The 16,870-nt window shown below is 59.9% G+C and overlaps 1 protein-coding gene across 1 annotated transcript; it reads left to right on the forward strand.

The window, feature by feature from the left end:
• The first annotated feature begins 484 nt into the window (after positions 1 to 484).
• Positions 485 to 16,870, forward strand: LOC119092959 (uncharacterized). Its single transcript, XM_037215856.1, has 12 exons — positions 485 to 689; positions 4,952 to 5,312; positions 11,298 to 11,394; positions 12,068 to 12,240; positions 12,679 to 12,806; positions 13,299 to 13,394; positions 13,574 to 13,720; positions 14,502 to 14,630; positions 15,008 to 15,248; positions 15,633 to 15,772; positions 16,300 to 16,454; positions 16,862 to 16,870. Exons 2-12 carry the CDS (start codon positions 5,191 to 5,193, stop codon positions 16,868 to 16,870), a joined length of 1,437 nt encoding a protein of 478 aa, XP_037071751.1. The 5' UTR covers positions 485 to 689; positions 4,952 to 5,190.

Consider the following 16,870-nt stretch of genomic DNA (forward strand, 5'->3'; position numbering starts at 1 on the left):
ATCTGGTAGATATGCAGGGCAGTAGAATCAAGGGTAATTAAGCGCCACCAATTTGTTTGTGCAAAACTTATGAGGTACATATCCCCATGTGACTTGGATGAAGGGAGCTGGAAAGCGAAAAGTGGTCCAACGAAGCCCCCAAAACACGCTAACAAACAGCGCTCGCCCTTGATTCGACCCGCATTGTTTTCAAAGTTGCGGGACCCTAGCCCAAATGAAGGGAAGTCTACCAAATTTAGAACGCAACTACGCCCTTAGTTCTGCCGTGCAAAGTAAAACATTTGTTTTGCGCGCGTTCCAACAAATGCAGTAATTCGAGACCTTCCCTTTAGTGGCACTATTCCAATTCAACTAGCTGCTAGTTTACCTACCACAGTTTACCTACCTACCACAGACATGTTTCCTACTAGGCCAGCTGACTGACAATACAAGGCCATCCAATTTTTTGCAGTTTTTGAATAGAAGCGTTGGGTGGGTGGGGGATGGGATACTTTAAGGCCCTGGAAGTAGAGGGCCTGCTGCCCTGTCTTCTAGTGATTCAAGCATCGAAGGCGGTGTCTCCGCCGAGCGAGGGTTTGGTGCCTTGATTTGGTGCGCGTGGAGCAAAACCGCCACCGAAGACGTTGCTGTAGGCCTCTACGCAAACGCCCGAGGCCCAAAGTTCTTGGCGAGAAGTTCCAGTTTCGCTGGTAAGTGCGGTTTAGCAGGCCGTCAAAGTCTGTGAGATCTGTGGCAATACAAATGCTTAAAGCTACTTGATGCCCATCTTGCATTGATTCAAATTACTATCTGCTACCCAATGATTTCATTTGGATTAAAATGTCTGGCATGCAATTTATGGGGCTGTCTCTAACTTATGTTGTGCGTGAAAAACAATAATTTGTATTATCTATATGAATTGCCTATGGATTAAGTGCCAAAAGGTCCACATGCCACTTATCATGGTAAGTACATGTGATAAAGGAAGCAGTAGCTGTCTTCGGCAGGTATTTGTTTTTTTGTGAACCACTGAAAATGCAGCCTGGTGAATGTTGGTTGTCTGCCAGCTTTTTGCGATGAAGTGTCTATATGTGTCGAATCCATCAAGGCACACACCAATAATCATGATATTAAGCAGTTGAACTAGTGTGCTGGAAATCAACAGCAACTGTTTACTGCCTAAACTTCCAACCACGCCACTGAAACACTGCCTATGAAAGCATTTTGATGTTAATCTTGCACAAGTACCTTCATAGTTGTGTCCTCATTGAGGAAACAACTAGAAAGACAAATAAAACATTTCAACAAGAAATCCACAGAAATTGGTGCTGAAAAGGTCTTAGACCATGCTGGAGGAGCAGGGTAGTCAAAGCAAAAACCAACATCGCAGTATCATTACTAACAATGAGGGGTGTAGGGTGAGGAGTGAAATTACTAACAATGAGCATTATGGCTGGGCCAAGGTTGCAGTGCCTGCCATTGCCCATAGGAATGTCAGCCATAGCTCTTTTTTAAATCCAAAGTGACTGCATCATTCCAGACACATCAAGGAGCATCAAAAGCGATAAGTCATTGGAGTATTTTAGGTGTGGGGTGACAGCTAAGTGCGTGAATTAAGTGCGTTGGTTGAAGCATTAATCTTGTTATTGAGTGGGTTGTAGCTTGTTTCCCGGTCACCGCTTATTTTACTGACACCAGCATGACAATGAGGAGGCCTAATAGTCACACGACTGGTGTTGACTGTTCTACTGTTCTATTCGTCTACAAATATTGTAAGTGTTGTTCAATATAAGCCATGAGCAACTCAGATTGGTTGAAGGCTGCGGGCAAATCTGGTACCAGTGCTCTTGGCGGATGGTGTCAAAAATGTTGTTTTCTTTTCTTGACATTGCGGGAGTGGAGCAGGTGCAGGGTATATGCACACACACACACAATATAATATATGTCTTTTGTTCCCTTGCCCTCGCCCTCGCCCTCGCCCTCGCCCTCGCCCTCGCCCTCGCCCTCGCCCTCGCCCTCGCCCTCGCCCTCGCCCTCGCCCTCGCCCTCGCCCTCGCCCTCGCCCTCGCCCTCGCCCTCGCCCTCGCCCTCGCCCTCGCCCTCGCCCTCGCCCTCGCCCTCGCCCTCGCCCTCGCCCTCGCCCTCGCCCTCGCCCTCGCCCTCGCCCTCGCCCTCGCCCTCGCCCTCGCCCTCGCCCTCGCCCTCGCCCTCGCCCTCGCCCTCGCCCTCGCCCTCGCCTCGCCCTCGCCCTCGCCCTCGCCCTCGCCCCGCCCTCGCCCTCGCCCTCGCCCTCGCCCTCGCCCTCGCCCTCGCCCTCGCCCTCGCCCTCGCCCTCGCCCTCGCCCTCGCCCTCGCCCTCGCCCTCGCCCTCGCCCTCGCCCTCGCCCTCGCCCTCGCCCTCGCCCTCGCCCTCGCCCTCGCCCTCGCCCTCGCCCTCGCCCTCGCCCTCGCCCTCTCTCTCTCTCTCTCTCTCTCTCTCTCTCTCTCTCTCTTTCTCTCTCCTCATAGGCTTCTTAAATCACTTCTTTGGTTCAGTTTGATTGAAACCTGTATCAGCTTGGGCAAACAGTTGTTTCCACTTCCCACAATTTAAGTAATCGACACAGGTTCGTTTGGTTGGGGGACAGCCCCGGCTAAGCACACGTTTTAAGACATTTTGCACACTAGTTATTGGTTTAAGCTCAGTTTCTCTTGAAGTTTTGATGCTTCCAACATGTAAATTCACCTCCTCTTTCTGAGCCTCCCATATACCACGTCTTTGCTCTATACTCTCGAAGTTTACGTATTTCACGTTGTTAATCGAGTGGCCCAGTGTCCAGTGAGGTATCGTGAATGGATTTAGGATAGCCCACGGATGTTCTTTATGTCCCGCTGATTGATGCTTTGGCGAAGGAGTGTTTGAAGCCCTCGCGCCTCCCCAATGTAACACACGCATCCACACCCGCACACATGACAAGGAGCACGATATGTCACGATATGATACGATACGATATGATACGATATGTCACGTTACTGGTTTTAGATGCACACAACATTTTAGGTCCCTTTACGTAAGCATGTACCTGATAAATCCGCGGGCGAAAGAAGCATTGAAGAGTATGCATTAACTGGGGTGTTCCACATTTACATGGGGTTTTGAACTGACCTTTCGGCGCTGTTCTCAATCTTGCTCTTCTTTAGACCCGAGTCGTTCTAGTTTCTGAGCCACACGCCCGCGAAAATGGGGAAAGGTGTATCGGGGAGAATATTTCAAAGTCACCCTGGCATTCATGACGTAATAATAACAACATTCAAATCCTGTCATTCCATAACCCATGCGGCGATCAAGGCCAAGGGAATATGATTATCGAGGCATTCGTATTTGGCGTTTGTGGGCGCGATTTCCAGATACAACGGCCGTCAATTGGCTCCCAGTCAATGTTGTGCAAGGTACAATGACATAATCAAACCATGATGCATTGAGGACGTATTTACTCAACAGAGAGCTGTGCTGTCTAGAGCAGTCATTTCCACTTAAAAAAGCTTACTTAAAGCCATAAGCGAGTTTGTCGCATATCGTATGCATGCTTCAATATCTTCAAATGTGAAGCATTGCCTTCAGCCAGTGCACGTCTGGGAAACCAGGGTTACGGGGTTCGATTCCACGTGGCGCCTGCTTTTCGTGCCAGGGTGAGAGGCAGGCAGCGCCAGTGGCCTCAGCAGCTGAGTTCGTGGTAAAGCCCCAATGATGATACGATGCGTGGCTAGGTGTGCGAATTGAACAGAGCATGATATGTAACACAGCGTCCCTAAGGCAGCACGCTAGTCGGCTCGTCTCACATCCAGTGACAAATTGTGGATGTGGACTGTGATGATGCAGAGTAGTTTGAGTTTTTGATGACCTGTTATAAGCGTAATGAGGCGAGCTAATTTATTGGGAGCTGATACCCGTCCTATGCTTGCCTTACTGCCACAAGACGTCGCGTACGTGGCCGGGCTAAACACCAGTGTTGGGTATGTCACGCTGCTGGGCTCGACGCTTCGCCCCGTCTCGCAGTGTGGGTCATGTTAGCATTCACGTAAATTTGGGCCCAGAAGTGGGTATCAGGTGCCAATGATGTGATAGAACGCGGGGAAGCACCCTGGTATGTATAAGTCACGTGACGTTGAGGAGGACGGCAAGAATATGAAATCAGTAGAAGCTGGTAATACTGTTTGTTCGCTGTGTCCGCCTTTCGGTAATTTGTGTGACATTGTATTGTGCGTAGGGAGGTATCCAAGGAACGTAATTATTCCTTAATTTGCCACGAAGAAGTGGTGAACAGGATTTCATGGAGTAGAGTTTTGATGAGGCGTGGGATAACTTTGGGTAATGTTTTGGTTCAGAATACATGACATGGGTTAGGATGCGCAGGGACACGAGGTGGAAATTTTTATGACATTTAGGAACACCAGCTTGAAATCCGTCAATCTTGGGTGCCACCAGTTGCAAATAATAAAATGAGACAAAGGGAAAGCTTTGAGACAAACGGAAAAATGCGATCCTGGTTGCTGCAATGAGCGATGAAGTAAATTTCGTTTCGTTTGATACATGTTCTTTCACCAAGCTTCGTGCGTCTGTGGATCGTTGCCCCTTTTGATCTATCTGTATGACGATATTTATTTTTATCGTGCAAGCGCACACCATTGGGTTGACTCGTTGTGGATGACGGTTTATCAACGTTTGGTAGCACTTGGTTGCGTGGTGGAAGAGGCGTGTGAGAGCATTGACGGCTCACTGGCCCGATCGAGCCCTTCTCCGAGCCTCGTGTTGAGCGTCATGCCGTGAGCTGACTGAACAGCCAGCCGAACAACAGCTTGAACACTCAACTGCCACGGCAGCCGGAAGCTGTCGGCAGCGTACACTGGCTCGCACCGGACAGAGCCCATGCGGCCAGCGATCAGACGGTTACCACGCTTCACATTCTGCTGACCGGCCTCTCCGTGCTTGCAGTCGGTCCTGACGGGAGGCTGCTGCCACCTGTCGACCAAACCTGGAACCGCCATCGAGGACGCGCGGCGCGACTCCCGCTCAGTTATACCCGGAGTCGTGCCGCGCAGTGAGCGGCGCCGCCCTGTCTCTGGGAGCGTCTGAGAGTGTCTCGGAGTGCTGTGCGTGGCGCCGAGTGCGCGCGTGACCGGGGTGTGATTGCCCGACCCGGAGTGCCCGACGAGCGGACGCGGGCCGGCACCATGGGCGACGAGCCATTTCTGCGCTCGCACTGTCCTGGCGGCGCCGGGTGCTACTGCGACGGCGCCGAGCACGTGTACGTGCGGGAGCGCACCGCCACGCCGCCGCGATACGTGTCCAGGAGGTGAGTCCTGAGGGGGCGTGGGGGGGGGGGGAGAGGCGACGAGTGACCGGCACCGACGGGTGAGCTGGACGGGGGCGGAGCGACGAGAGGTGGCGCGAGGTCCGACCTAAACCGGGCTTGCCCATCGGGCTGGGCGCTGGCGGCTGCGAGAAGTGGGATGAGGCTGGTTCTCTTGCACTTGCTGTCCTGTCAGGAAACTCGACTACGTGCAAACGTATTTGGAACATGAACAAACTGTTACCAAGGAAGGTGTGGGGTTTGAGACTGCTTGAAGTACTGCGTGAAGGTGCGCTAACCGACGTTTGGGTTTCGGAACTTAACAATTGTCAGGGCACAGCGAACTTTCGTGAGGTGGGCCGCATTCATAGCAAGTGTTGAATGACAGCATTCGCAGCCCTCGCGCACGAGGGATGATCGAGGCGAGGCCGGTATCAGTCAGGATCGACCGTTAAGGTGTCCGTGCGCCGTATCAGGACTATGCGCCCAGCAAGCGACGGCGACGACATGCAGGATCGGCTCGTTGGGTGGGACGGACCACGCGGCGACCATACGGCATGCGGTGTGGGCGGGACGAACCGCGCAGCGACCACACGGCATGCGGTGTGGGCGGCGGCATGCGACGAACCGCGCAGCGACCAAATGGCATGCGGTGGGAGATCGCTCCGCGCGCGATGCCGTTTAGAGTTTTGAATCTCCATCGCCCTGCCGCCCATCTCAATCATACCCTACTCCTGGCTGGCGCAGCTCACGCCCGCAACTACGTACTTTCTGCAGTAGACGCTACCACGAGGGACCGTGAAACGGTGACTGCCTGCCACCGTGAATCGACGACCGTGATTCATGCGCTGTGTGTAAGTTCACCGCAGAGTCGGTGAGCGGCCGGCGTGGTGGCGCCATCGGCGGTGTGTTGTCATGTGTATGTGACACTGTCAACACACGCGACCCGAGCGTCGGCCCGACGCGGTGAGTCACTGCTCAGTAGGGCGCGGCGGTGGCCTGGTGCAGGCGCCTGGCTGAGCGGCGGCGCCGGCCGACGGGCCGCCGGCCAGCGGACGCCGGGCGGGTGCGGCCGGCGACGCCGCACTGCTGCCGCTTCGGACTGGCCTGCTGGCGGGGCGGGCCGGCCGGCGGCTGGTGGAGTCTCCCACGTGTGGGGCTACAGCTCGCCTCGGTCGACGCGCTCCGGACCAGTGTCTATCGTCTGACGCCAGGCGGCATCGCACGCCCCACCCAGCGTCCGGGAGAGTCGGCGAGAACCGGCCGCCTCGCCCGCCCCGAGCCCGGCCAGCCCGTTATGCGTGCGCACGCGTAGCCGCCGCCGCCTACCTCCGGCGGCGCGGGCGAAGTGGGCCGGGCGGGCGGCGGCCGGGATGCCCTGGATCGGCCGGCCTCCTGCCGAGATCGGCCGCCGCTGTCGGCTGGCTGGCGGCTGATCGCCGCTCCACAGACGGCCTCCCCGCCAGGCCGCTCAAATGGCGCCCGCCGGCGGCCGGCGCCGGAAGTACGGCTCAACGGAGGGGTGGACGCCGCCGCTCGTGAACCAGGATGAGGTTCCGTGTGGAGATGTGCTGTTTGATCACAGACTGGAGATGATGAGTGGATGATGCCGGGATGGAGATTGGATGTTAGCAGTTTGATAGTGCTGCCAGAATAGTATTTCAAGCTTCCAACATGCTCCGGAGAAGTGAAATATTGGGTCGGTTCGGGTGTGTGATGGCTGGGTTTTATCTGGCAAAGGCCATCCGTTCAGTGTTCGACAAGGAATCGTCCGACCGACCTTGTAATTCAGCCGAAGGCGCCCTTAACACGATGGCGCGGAATCTGAAGGGTGCACGCCGACAGCCGGCGGTCGCGGTTGACCCTCGCAGAGTCGTGCCGCGATGACGGCTCCCGCTGCCGGGATCACACCGTTGAAGCCGTCCTGATCAGTGACGGCTCCCCAGGCCTGCAGCGCCCCCTTCCGCCACAGGCCGGTTCGGGCGGATGTCAGGATTGGCCGGCGTCGGGTCGCCGGGTACGGTGGCGGCGTCCGGCACCTCTCGGCAAGCGACGGACGCCGAGCCGGGGACGCTCCTGTCCGCCGGCGGCCGGGCAGAGGGTCGCCCGGGAGGCGGACCCCGCTGCGGGAGAGGGAGCGAGGGAGGCAGGGCCTGCAGCAGCGGCACCCGCGCGGAGATGCCGTTCGGTTAGCCTCCGTTGACCGGGCCAGTATCAGGTGGCGTCCGACACCGAGCTGTTGCGGGGCTCGGAAGGGTAAAGCTTCACGTCCGGTTCTGCCCGTTACGTGCTCTGGGGCCGCGCTGCTGGGGCGAGTAATCTGACCATACCCTAGCCGCAAACATGGCGGGAAGACGTGCCCCTGCTCCTCAAACACACTTCTGATCGGCTGCGCATCAGCTCCAGTGAGAGGGCCCCCACGCGATGACGTTGTGCCGTGACCGCATTATCGCTGGTCGCTGGTCCCCGCGCTGGGAGATGACCGCGGCGCCCGTGGCAGCCTTAGCAATACAGTGGGGACCGGGCCAGCGGCGGGCCCGTTCCGCTTAGTCATGCCGGTCTGCGTTGCCACATACGCAGGCCCGCTCGACCCATAACTCTGCGGCGTGCGTGGTCCGCGTCGGATGGTGCACCGCGCCGCCGTACTGCCCCCCCCCCCCCCCGCCCCCTCGCCAGCCCGCCTGCCGTCAATCCTGTCCGCACGGAGAGCCGGCCGTCGCGTGGGCGGCCCTGGTGACGTCACCCGGGCCGGGCGCGCGGCCGGTATGTGTGTGTGTGGGGGGGGGATGACGTCACCGCCGGCCGGCGTGCCGCGGCTGTTTGCCGTGCGCCGGCCGGCGGTCGGCGGCAGCGCCGGCTTAGCGCGGCGCGGCGGCTCTCGCGCGGCGGTGACGCCGGCCGCCGCTGCTCGAGTCGAGCGCGGTCGCTCACGGAGCGCCTTGTTTGCGGGGGAGAGCACTTCTGCGGCGGATGACGGAGGTTGCTGTACATGACAGTCGCTGGCGAGCTGAAATGCGGGTGGCCGGGGCGACGCCGAAGTCAAAGCGGTGTTGAATGCGTCCCGTACGCCGTCCCTCAACGCTGTCGTCTGGTCTGGGCTGCTGCGCCCGTCTGGGCGTCTCGGTTTGTGCTGATCTGTAACCCCGCCCCCCCCCCCCCGCCACCATGTTCCGCTGCCCTTCACCTGGCGTCGCCTGCTGCGCACATTGCAGTCGCTGGCCGACCCGGGGCCTCGGCCCGGCGCTGTCCGTACTGATTGACCTTGAGCGTTTTATGAGCTCGACGCCTCGTCAAGTCTGGCGCACGGCTGTGTTCGTTACGCATCCGGCGCGTGTATCAGGTTCGATTCAGTCCGCGCGTCAGGCACGATGAGAGCCGGACCACCGGGTGCGGTCGCGTGTTCGATGGTTGGAAGTGGAAGAGTGGACGGTAGGGTGTGGCTGGCGCGTTCTGTCGTCGTCGTTGGGGCTTTACGACGCACTCAGCTGCTCAGGCTCTATGGCGTCGCCTGCGTGTCATGCTGGCAGGCAAGACGGGCACCGCGGAAAATCGAACCCCGTATCTCTGGTTTCTCAGACGTGCAGTATTAACGCATACGTGTTGACCACTGCGCCATCGGTACCCTGGCGCGTTCTCTATAGGCTCTCCTGTATTGGCTGCGTTGTGTTTGAGCCATGTACGCTGTGCGCGGTCGGACCCTGTCACTCTTTGATAGTGTTGTTGGGAGCAGAGCCTTTTTCAAGATCTTTTGCCTCTGATGTAGCATTTTTCGAAGGCAGAAGGAGCCATTTTGAATGAAGGCCAAACCCAGCACTCATGCCTTTTCTTATCCCGCGGTCGTGCCAGAAGCGCTCGGCCGCCACGTGACAGGTGTTGGCCAGGTGCGGAGCGGAGCCAACAGCGCACTGTCGCGTCTCCGCTGCCCGCCTGCCGAGCTGCCGTGTCGGCGGCGGCGGCCGGGCCTGCGCCGTCCGGTTCCGGCGGCGGTCGGCGGCTGTGGGCGGTCCGGCTGGCCGGCGTGGACGCCGCGTCCCCGATCAACCGACCTTGGGCGGCTGCAGGCCGCCGGACCGGACTGCATGGCGACGCTCGGTGGGGGCATGCCCTGCCCGCCCCCCTCCCCTGCCGGCGGTCCGGCGGGGGTCCTGCAGGCCGCGCTGTTTCGCCGTTTGGCTCCATCGCCGGTGGCACGCCGGGCTCGCTCGGCCGCCGCTCTCCTGTCAGCCGGACGAGCCTGTCGCACTGCGCGTCTCATTCAGCTGCGTCATGTACGGCCCCAGCGGTGACCAGCTCTAAGATGTTTGTCGGCCGGGCCGGTCCCAGGCGGGCTGCAGAGGAGAGGTGACGCTCTGGTCGGCTCCGGGCGCGCGCCGAGCCGCCGCGCTCGCGCCGCGCCGGTCCGTTGACCGTTTGTCTTGAGCCGGCGCCAGCGCCGACGCCGCCAGCGGCCGGACGGCCGTGCTGGCCGGCGGCCATGGCCGCCGGCGCGCGCGTAACTCCCCCTGCCGGGCCGGCCCAGGTGGGGCCACCAACCGGCCATTGGTGGGCGCGCACCGCCGCCGACGACGGTGCCGCTGTGACGCGCGGGCGTACGCTGCCCCGGGCCGCCCCCGCTACGCTCGAGTACGACGGCCAGCTGCCGCCGACGGTGCCGAGTGAACGGTGCGGCCTGTAGCGAGTCACCACAGGCTGGCCTGACCAGTCTGAGGTGCTCCGCGGTCCTGTGATGGGGTACGTGGACCGGGTGCAGACCGAGCCGGCGACCAGGACGTTGGACTGTGCGTATCGATCGTTCTTTGTGTCAGCAGTATCGTGGTCGGCGGTGTGCGTCGGCGGCAGGATCGCGGGGCGACGCCGCCCGACATCTGTCGGGACATGTGGGCAGGCTGGGTGTCGTTTGTCGGCATGCCAAACGCCGCTGGCGTGTGAGAGATGGCCCCTGCGAACCGGGAGAAATGTGCTGGCGTTTTTGTGTCAGTTCTTGCCGACAACACCGAGACAGAAATAGCTTTCTACCCTCAAACGCCGGCGTGCTACCACTTCAGTTGTTTTTGCAGTTCTGTTTATAGGGCGCATCTGCTGCGTGTTGTCGCACAATGCTTATCGGCGTCCGCTTGTGGAACTGCGGTTTTTATCGCGAGTGTGGAGATGTATGATTACAGGCTGCTTTTACCCATGGCATGATTACTGTGCTCTGCCCAGATTGTCCAAGGATCCCGTCGTAATGGCTACACGTGCAAAAGGTCAGGCATAACGGCGATTTTCATTCAAATTGCAGCGTCAGTCGTCTTGCAAGAGCGTGGAAAGCATTGAATTATTTGCTCACGTGCTCTCACATTTCTCCTGTTCGTTGGCAAAGGGCTGGTCATCAGTGATGCGTTTGTTATGAGTAAGGAGCGTCAGATCCGTACCGAGCACAGGTGTTCCTCTGAACAACAACCGTTGAGTGGTGCCATTTCAGTGTGCCCCACACCGATCGTGCTCTCGTGAATCGCTTGTGTAGTGTTGGCCGGGGTCTCACGTCGGGTTCAACTGACAAGGGTGTGTGGAGCTTCACGTGCTCGGCGGCTGGGAATGACCGTCGCGCTGCGAGCGGTCATACGAAGGTCGACGTCGGGGAAAACACCGGGCGCCGTGGTCAAGGCAGATATCAAACTCATGCCACGCTGACGGGTGGGGATGGGGGCGGCGGGATACGCTAACCGGACTGCTCCATCCGCTATTGTTTAGTAATAATGCTGGGTGAAATTGCCGCCATACGCGAGCGAATTTGCGGCGGGATGTGCTGGTCGGATGCTGTCTTGAAATGGCTTGCTACTCTGGTGTGCTTGGTGTTTCCACTCACGACGTATGGCTGGGCTGGTCGCGGTTGCTCCGTTCGCTAACTACATAACGGCTTATACACAAGTTGTGAATATTTCATCAGACGCTTTACTAATCTATGCTTGGCAGTAGTTTATCTAACGCCTTTCCGGTGCTCTGTTTCAGCTCCAGAAATCGACGGACGTCTAATAAGAGCAACAGTGTAGAGACTGTCACGCTCAGTAAAATCAATGCCCTCTCGACCGTCTCCACCTCTAGCACGGTACGCTCCGCGAGCAGCACTTGTGGGGACGCTTTTCCGACGCTCTCGCAAGCGCTCATGTTGCAAATGTGATGACGCGTACAAAGTGGAGACCGCCTATGCGAAAACACGCACGTTTGTTTGCGAACGTATTGCTCTGACCTCACTGGTACCGAGGATGGCCACCGTTTGCGTTAAGCCGTGCTCGACAAACCAGACTGGACTGTCTGTATCTCTGGTCAACATAATGCTTTCGCAGGTCTGGCGAATGCCGTTAGTGGTATAAATGTATGATCCGGTTTCATCGGACAAATTTATCCATGCTTTCTGAAGATGAGGTAGTATACAAGCAATGCTGAAATCGGAAAGCTCATCGCTGCGGTGCCTTGTTGTTGCGTGATAGCTTTTACCGGTCTTGCAGCCGAGTCCAGCGTTTTTTTTTTGTTGTTGTACTTTTTGGAGTTCAAACATTGCTGCCGGGTCGTCGTATACCGATAAACCCTTGCGGGTCCCGAACGATATCGCCTACCAGCCAAACCCTTCTTGCTTCGGTATTTTTCTCGTTCCCCGCCGCTGCTCTCAGACCGTGCTCTCCTTCTGTCTGCTTCTCCTATGCTTATACGTGACGCTGACCACCGTCCTCTAGCCGCTTGGTGAGGGTGCGAGCGCCTCAGAGCGTGGCCCGTGTCGGCAGGCGTCGGTAGCGATGGCGTCGGCACCGCGGCTGCGCCCGGCGGCGCGGTCCGGCGCCGCCGAGGTCACCAGCCACGGCCGCAGGTCACACCGGACCAGCGGCCGGCAGGCTATCGACCCCGCGCTCAAGGAGTACCTGGCCTACAGCAGCGACGAGGAGTTTGAGGAGTTCATGTACGCGGCGCAGCCTCACGGCCGCCGGTGCTGATGCCCGTCACCCGTTCGGCGGCCAACAGACGGGGACTGCGGGGTCAGGGGAGGGGGGGGGGGGGGCGCTTGTATGATAACGCCCGTGTAAATGTCAGGTGTTATGAGGTAAGTGGTACTCTGTTTTAGTTTGTTATCACTTATTGCGCCGTATAAAGTGTGGGAGGTTTCCATCGCTAAGGTAGAACATGGGGTAATATTTCCTTCATGCGCTACTGCCGTGTGAATGTCCTGGCTCTTTGTAGAAGAGATTTACAAACACTAACAGCTAACTATCGCGCGATTCCTTAGAACGGCGTCCAGCTTCTCTGGAGAACGTCAGTCAGTCTGCGGTGCTGATCTGGAGGCGCCCCCAGCGCACCGGCACCCGCCATTACCGTCCGCTGACGCCCGCCGCTGTTTCAGGAGTAAGCCCAAGACGGACTACACGTACGCGCGCAGCGTCAGCTACAACGTCATCAGCCCGGAGCGGGTGACGCCGCCTAACATGTCGCGCCGCTGCCTGCACTCTCCGGGGAGCACGCCGGCGCTCGGTGAGCGGGCAGCCGGCGGCTGCGGACGCTGGCAGACACCCGGGCGGCCTCAGAAGGCGCACTCGGCGCCGCTGGGCTGGGGACTTCGCTGTGGTGTTACTTGTGTGTGCTGTCGCTTTTTTAAGTGCGATGCGTGATGAGTAGGGAGTTGACGCGTATTTGTCTGTCAGGCTGCCAGTTGGCAGGCATCCCAAACGTGCACGCAACGCTTTGGTTGGCTGCCACCTGAGGTGCGCCTCACGCATAAATCAGTCGCTGCGGGCTTGCGGATGGCTACGCCACGGTCTTCGTGTTTTGTTTACGGACGTCGACGGCGAAGGTCGCCGCTGTGCGAGCTAACAATGGCGTCGACCCAGTTTAGACGGATCGACACCAGGTTAACACGGAGGCGTGCCGCAGTGCGCTGCGGCTGCGAGCCGGCACAACCGACCGCGCCGACTCACCAGCCGACGAGAGAAGCGTGCCGCTGACTCGCATGTGTGATGTTTGCAGACCGCTTCGATACGCTGGCGTCCTCCAGAGCCGTGCGCAGCTTTCGGCGGGAGGTCACCTCGCACGTTACCACCAGCGTTTCCACCGCCTCGAAAGGTCGGCACCCTCCGCTCCCCGGCGCGCCAGCGCTTGTGGGGGCGAGGTGGGGGCGTGGGGAGTGGCCGGCGCGCCGTCTGTTTTGAATGTTAGCGTGCCTGTCGTGACGGGAGGTCCGACCCGCCGACTCCTTGTCGCCCCGCCCATCGTCGTGGTGTTCAGCTCGACCTGCGTTACAGGGCGTGTGACGGCGGGCGCCTCGACCGTTCCCATCTCTCGCGCGCCTTGTGCCGACCTCGCCCGTCATATCTCCGGAGCCGAGGGTGACACCAGTCCAACGTCGGACCTCTCCTCGCCGAATACCCGCTACAGACTGGCTCCGGACGGTCTGTACGGCGGCCCCCCACCCATCCGTCCGTCATCCTCTGCCGAATGACTCCGAGCCGCCTGCGCACCGGTCCTCGCTGCCAACCGACTGCCGACTGTGGGCTCGCCTGGCACCCTCTGGTCACCTGACGTTCACCACGGACTGGCCCTGGACTGTGCGGGCAGCGGTCGGCCCTCGCAGTACTGGGCTGCCTTCCATCCCCACGTAGTCAGCGTAAAATCCCCATTACCGAGCCCGACTCGCTTCGCTGACGTTTAGAAGCCAGAAGTCGGCTGACAGCTGGTGGCTCCCGTCAGTAATTGCCTTTGGCAGTCGAAAGGTGTTTGAGATTCACGTGCCCGTTGGTGGCTTCCAGTTTTAGGTAGCAGCCTGCGACGTCATACCGCCGAGACTATCGATAAATTGTAAGACTGGAAAAACGTGTTTTTGCGTTTTTTTACAGGGTTGTGCATTTACTTCTGCGGTCACTGATCTGTGACGTACTGCATCATGTAAGATTATTAGATCGCCCCACATGAGCTCTGATGCCATGGATTATTCATAATGGAAGACAAACAGTGGGGTAGCTGATGGGCTTGTGTCAATACACCCCGACCAAACAGCCGCAGTGGCGCGCCGCGAAGAGTGGCGGGCCTGAATGAGATGAGAGCTGCCCCCAGATGGTGAGAGGCGCGCTGTCGCCCTGCGGCCCCGCTCTCGCTTCTTCCAGGAGGTTATGGGCGCCATATGACCAACGTAGTCGGTGCGCCCCAAAACCCAAATCATCATCATCATTCCAGGAGGGTTGTACGAGATCTCCAGAGGCCTGGACGCCGACTCGGGAGACGAGGAGTGGGCCGAGATGGAGAACAACAACGTCTCCAAGTCGTTGGCGACGGGGCGCTATCTCTCGCACGAGACAAAGACCCGTGAGCACCAACCGCACGCGACAGTGTTTGTTATGTTTTGCGTGTCTGTCCTAGTTCTGACCGGGCTATTCGCGGCTGTTTATTGACTTGTCACGTTTAATCTTTAACCTTAATGGGGAATTCGTCTTTTTGCACTGTTGTCAGATTAGGGCGCGTCTGCACACGCGTCGTTTGAGCTGAACACCAGGTTCCTGAAGCACTTCTTGCGATCTTCCGGCGTCGGCACATTGGCCACCGTCTAAGAGCACTTGCAAGGCCGCGTCTGTTTGGATCTGCCTCGTGACCGACTCATGATTCACGGCTCTGGCTGAGCTGGTGTCAGCCTCTGGGTGCGTGCCAGCCGTCCTGCCCTGTGACGTTGGCTGCTGCCGTTGCAGGCTGGACCGCCCGCTCGGTGGTCACCACCCTGCTGTACCCGTTCACGTACCTGTGGCTGGCGGCGAGCGGCGCCGGCCGCCGGCTGCTCCGGCGCCAGCACAGGCCACCGACACCCGACGCCGCACTCGCCGCCGCTCCCGCCGCCGACACGGTCGACTACCGGCGCTGGATGCGCGGCCTGAGCCAGCCGCCGGCCGCGCGGACGGCGTCCAGCCTGACCGAGTCGCACTACTGGCTGCGGCGCGGCGCGGCGGCGCAGGGGCCGGCGCCGGAGCGGCTCTCGCTGCCGCGCCGCGCCGGGCGCCGCGTCGCCTCCGCCGTCGTCGCCGTCGCCAGCACGGCGGCGGCCGTGGTGTGGTACCTGAACCCCGTGCGGCTGGCTGCCGTCGGCTACACGGCCGCGTCCAGCCGCGTGTCGGCCTGGGCGCGCGCCACCAGCGAGGCAGCCGACCTCCCGCGCCGCTCGTCAGCCGTCATGCACTGTCTCAACCCGGTCACGTGGGTCCGCGCCGCCGGCCGCGGCCTGGCCGCCGGCTGCAGCGCCCTCTACACCGTCACCACCACCACGGTCGACTACCTGAACCCGGCGCCGGTGGTGCGGTCCGGCTGGCGCACCGTCACCAGTGCCGTCACCGCCACCAGCGACTTCCTGAACCCGGCGCCGATGGTGCGGTCCGGCTGGCGCACCGTCACCAGTGCCGTCAGCACCACCAGCGACTACCTGAACCCGGCGCTGGCTGTCGGCACCGGGCTGCAGTGGACCGGCGCGGCGGCGGCGGGAGCCGGCCGTAGTGTCTGGCGCACTGTATGGCCCGGCGCGGCCGGCTCTCGGCGCTCTGCGGCCGGGAAGCGGCAGCCGGGCGCCGGTGGGTTCGGCTCCTTGCTGACGGACGCTGCGGCCGGCCGTGGCGGCCGGCGGAGACTCTGCCTGTGTCTGCTGCCGCTGCTGTTGCTGCTGCTCCTGCTGCTCATCCCGCTGTTTTGTGAGTGCACCGCCCGCGCCTGCTGACACCCGTACCATGGCCCGCTGTATTGGTGTTACAGTACCGACGGCTATGTCGCGCGTACATCAGCGACGAGGCACACACGAAGCGAGTGAGAACTGCGCAAAGACGCGACGCGCCTTGGAAAGTGAAGCCAGGTGTCCGCACGCGCACTGGCATGTCAGATGCATGGCAGCTAAGAACCAATCTGGTGCCGATTTTTCATTTTATTTTGTTTCTGTGTCACGGATGCAGCAGCTCGCGCTCAGCGGCGGCGCCGACCTAACGTGTCACGCGTCTGTCGCCAGGGGGCCTGTACTGCGAGGACGACTCGGCGGCGGCGACGGCGGCGGCTAGCGAGTCAGCCCTGCTGCGGCAGCTCAAAGCCGCCCCGACCACCGCCTGGGCCGTCCTCAAGGACACGGCCGCATTCGTGGGAACCAACACGGTGAAGACGGCTAGCGTGAGTGGGCCGACGCGCGGTGATCCGCATCTGCGATCTAATTTGACATGTGAAAGGCACATTCAGCATTGTTCGGCCACACCCGCCAGATGGCGAGATGGAGCTCTCCCGGTTTCCAGATCTCGGGAGAGGGGGGGGGGGGGGGAGGGGGGCTCTGAAGCCCACTGACAGAGCAGAGGTGAACAAGCTCCTTGAGAAAGCGAGGGTTTACTCACCAGTCTCGTGACGTTGTATGTGACGGGAACGACTACCCGCAACGTTGGTACGTCCTTAAACGTGCGTCAAGTTCTACCAGCAGTTGCTTTGAAATAGGCTCAAGAAAAACGCAACATTACCTGTGCTGTGTGTCCCGCCATTGTGTGGACCGTCCGGGCGCAGCCCTGTGTGGCCTTGAAATGGCTCTCCAGACGTATTGA

The sequence above is a fragment of the Pollicipes pollicipes genome, unplaced genomic scaffold (assembly GCF_011947565.3).
Source record: "Pollicipes pollicipes isolate AB1234 unplaced genomic scaffold, Ppol_2.1 Scaffold_3718;HRSCAF=4362_pilon_pilon_pilon, whole genome shotgun sequence".
NCBI classification, from domain to species: Eukaryota; Metazoa; Arthropoda; class Thecostraca; order Pollicipedomorpha; family Pollicipedidae; genus Pollicipes; species Pollicipes pollicipes.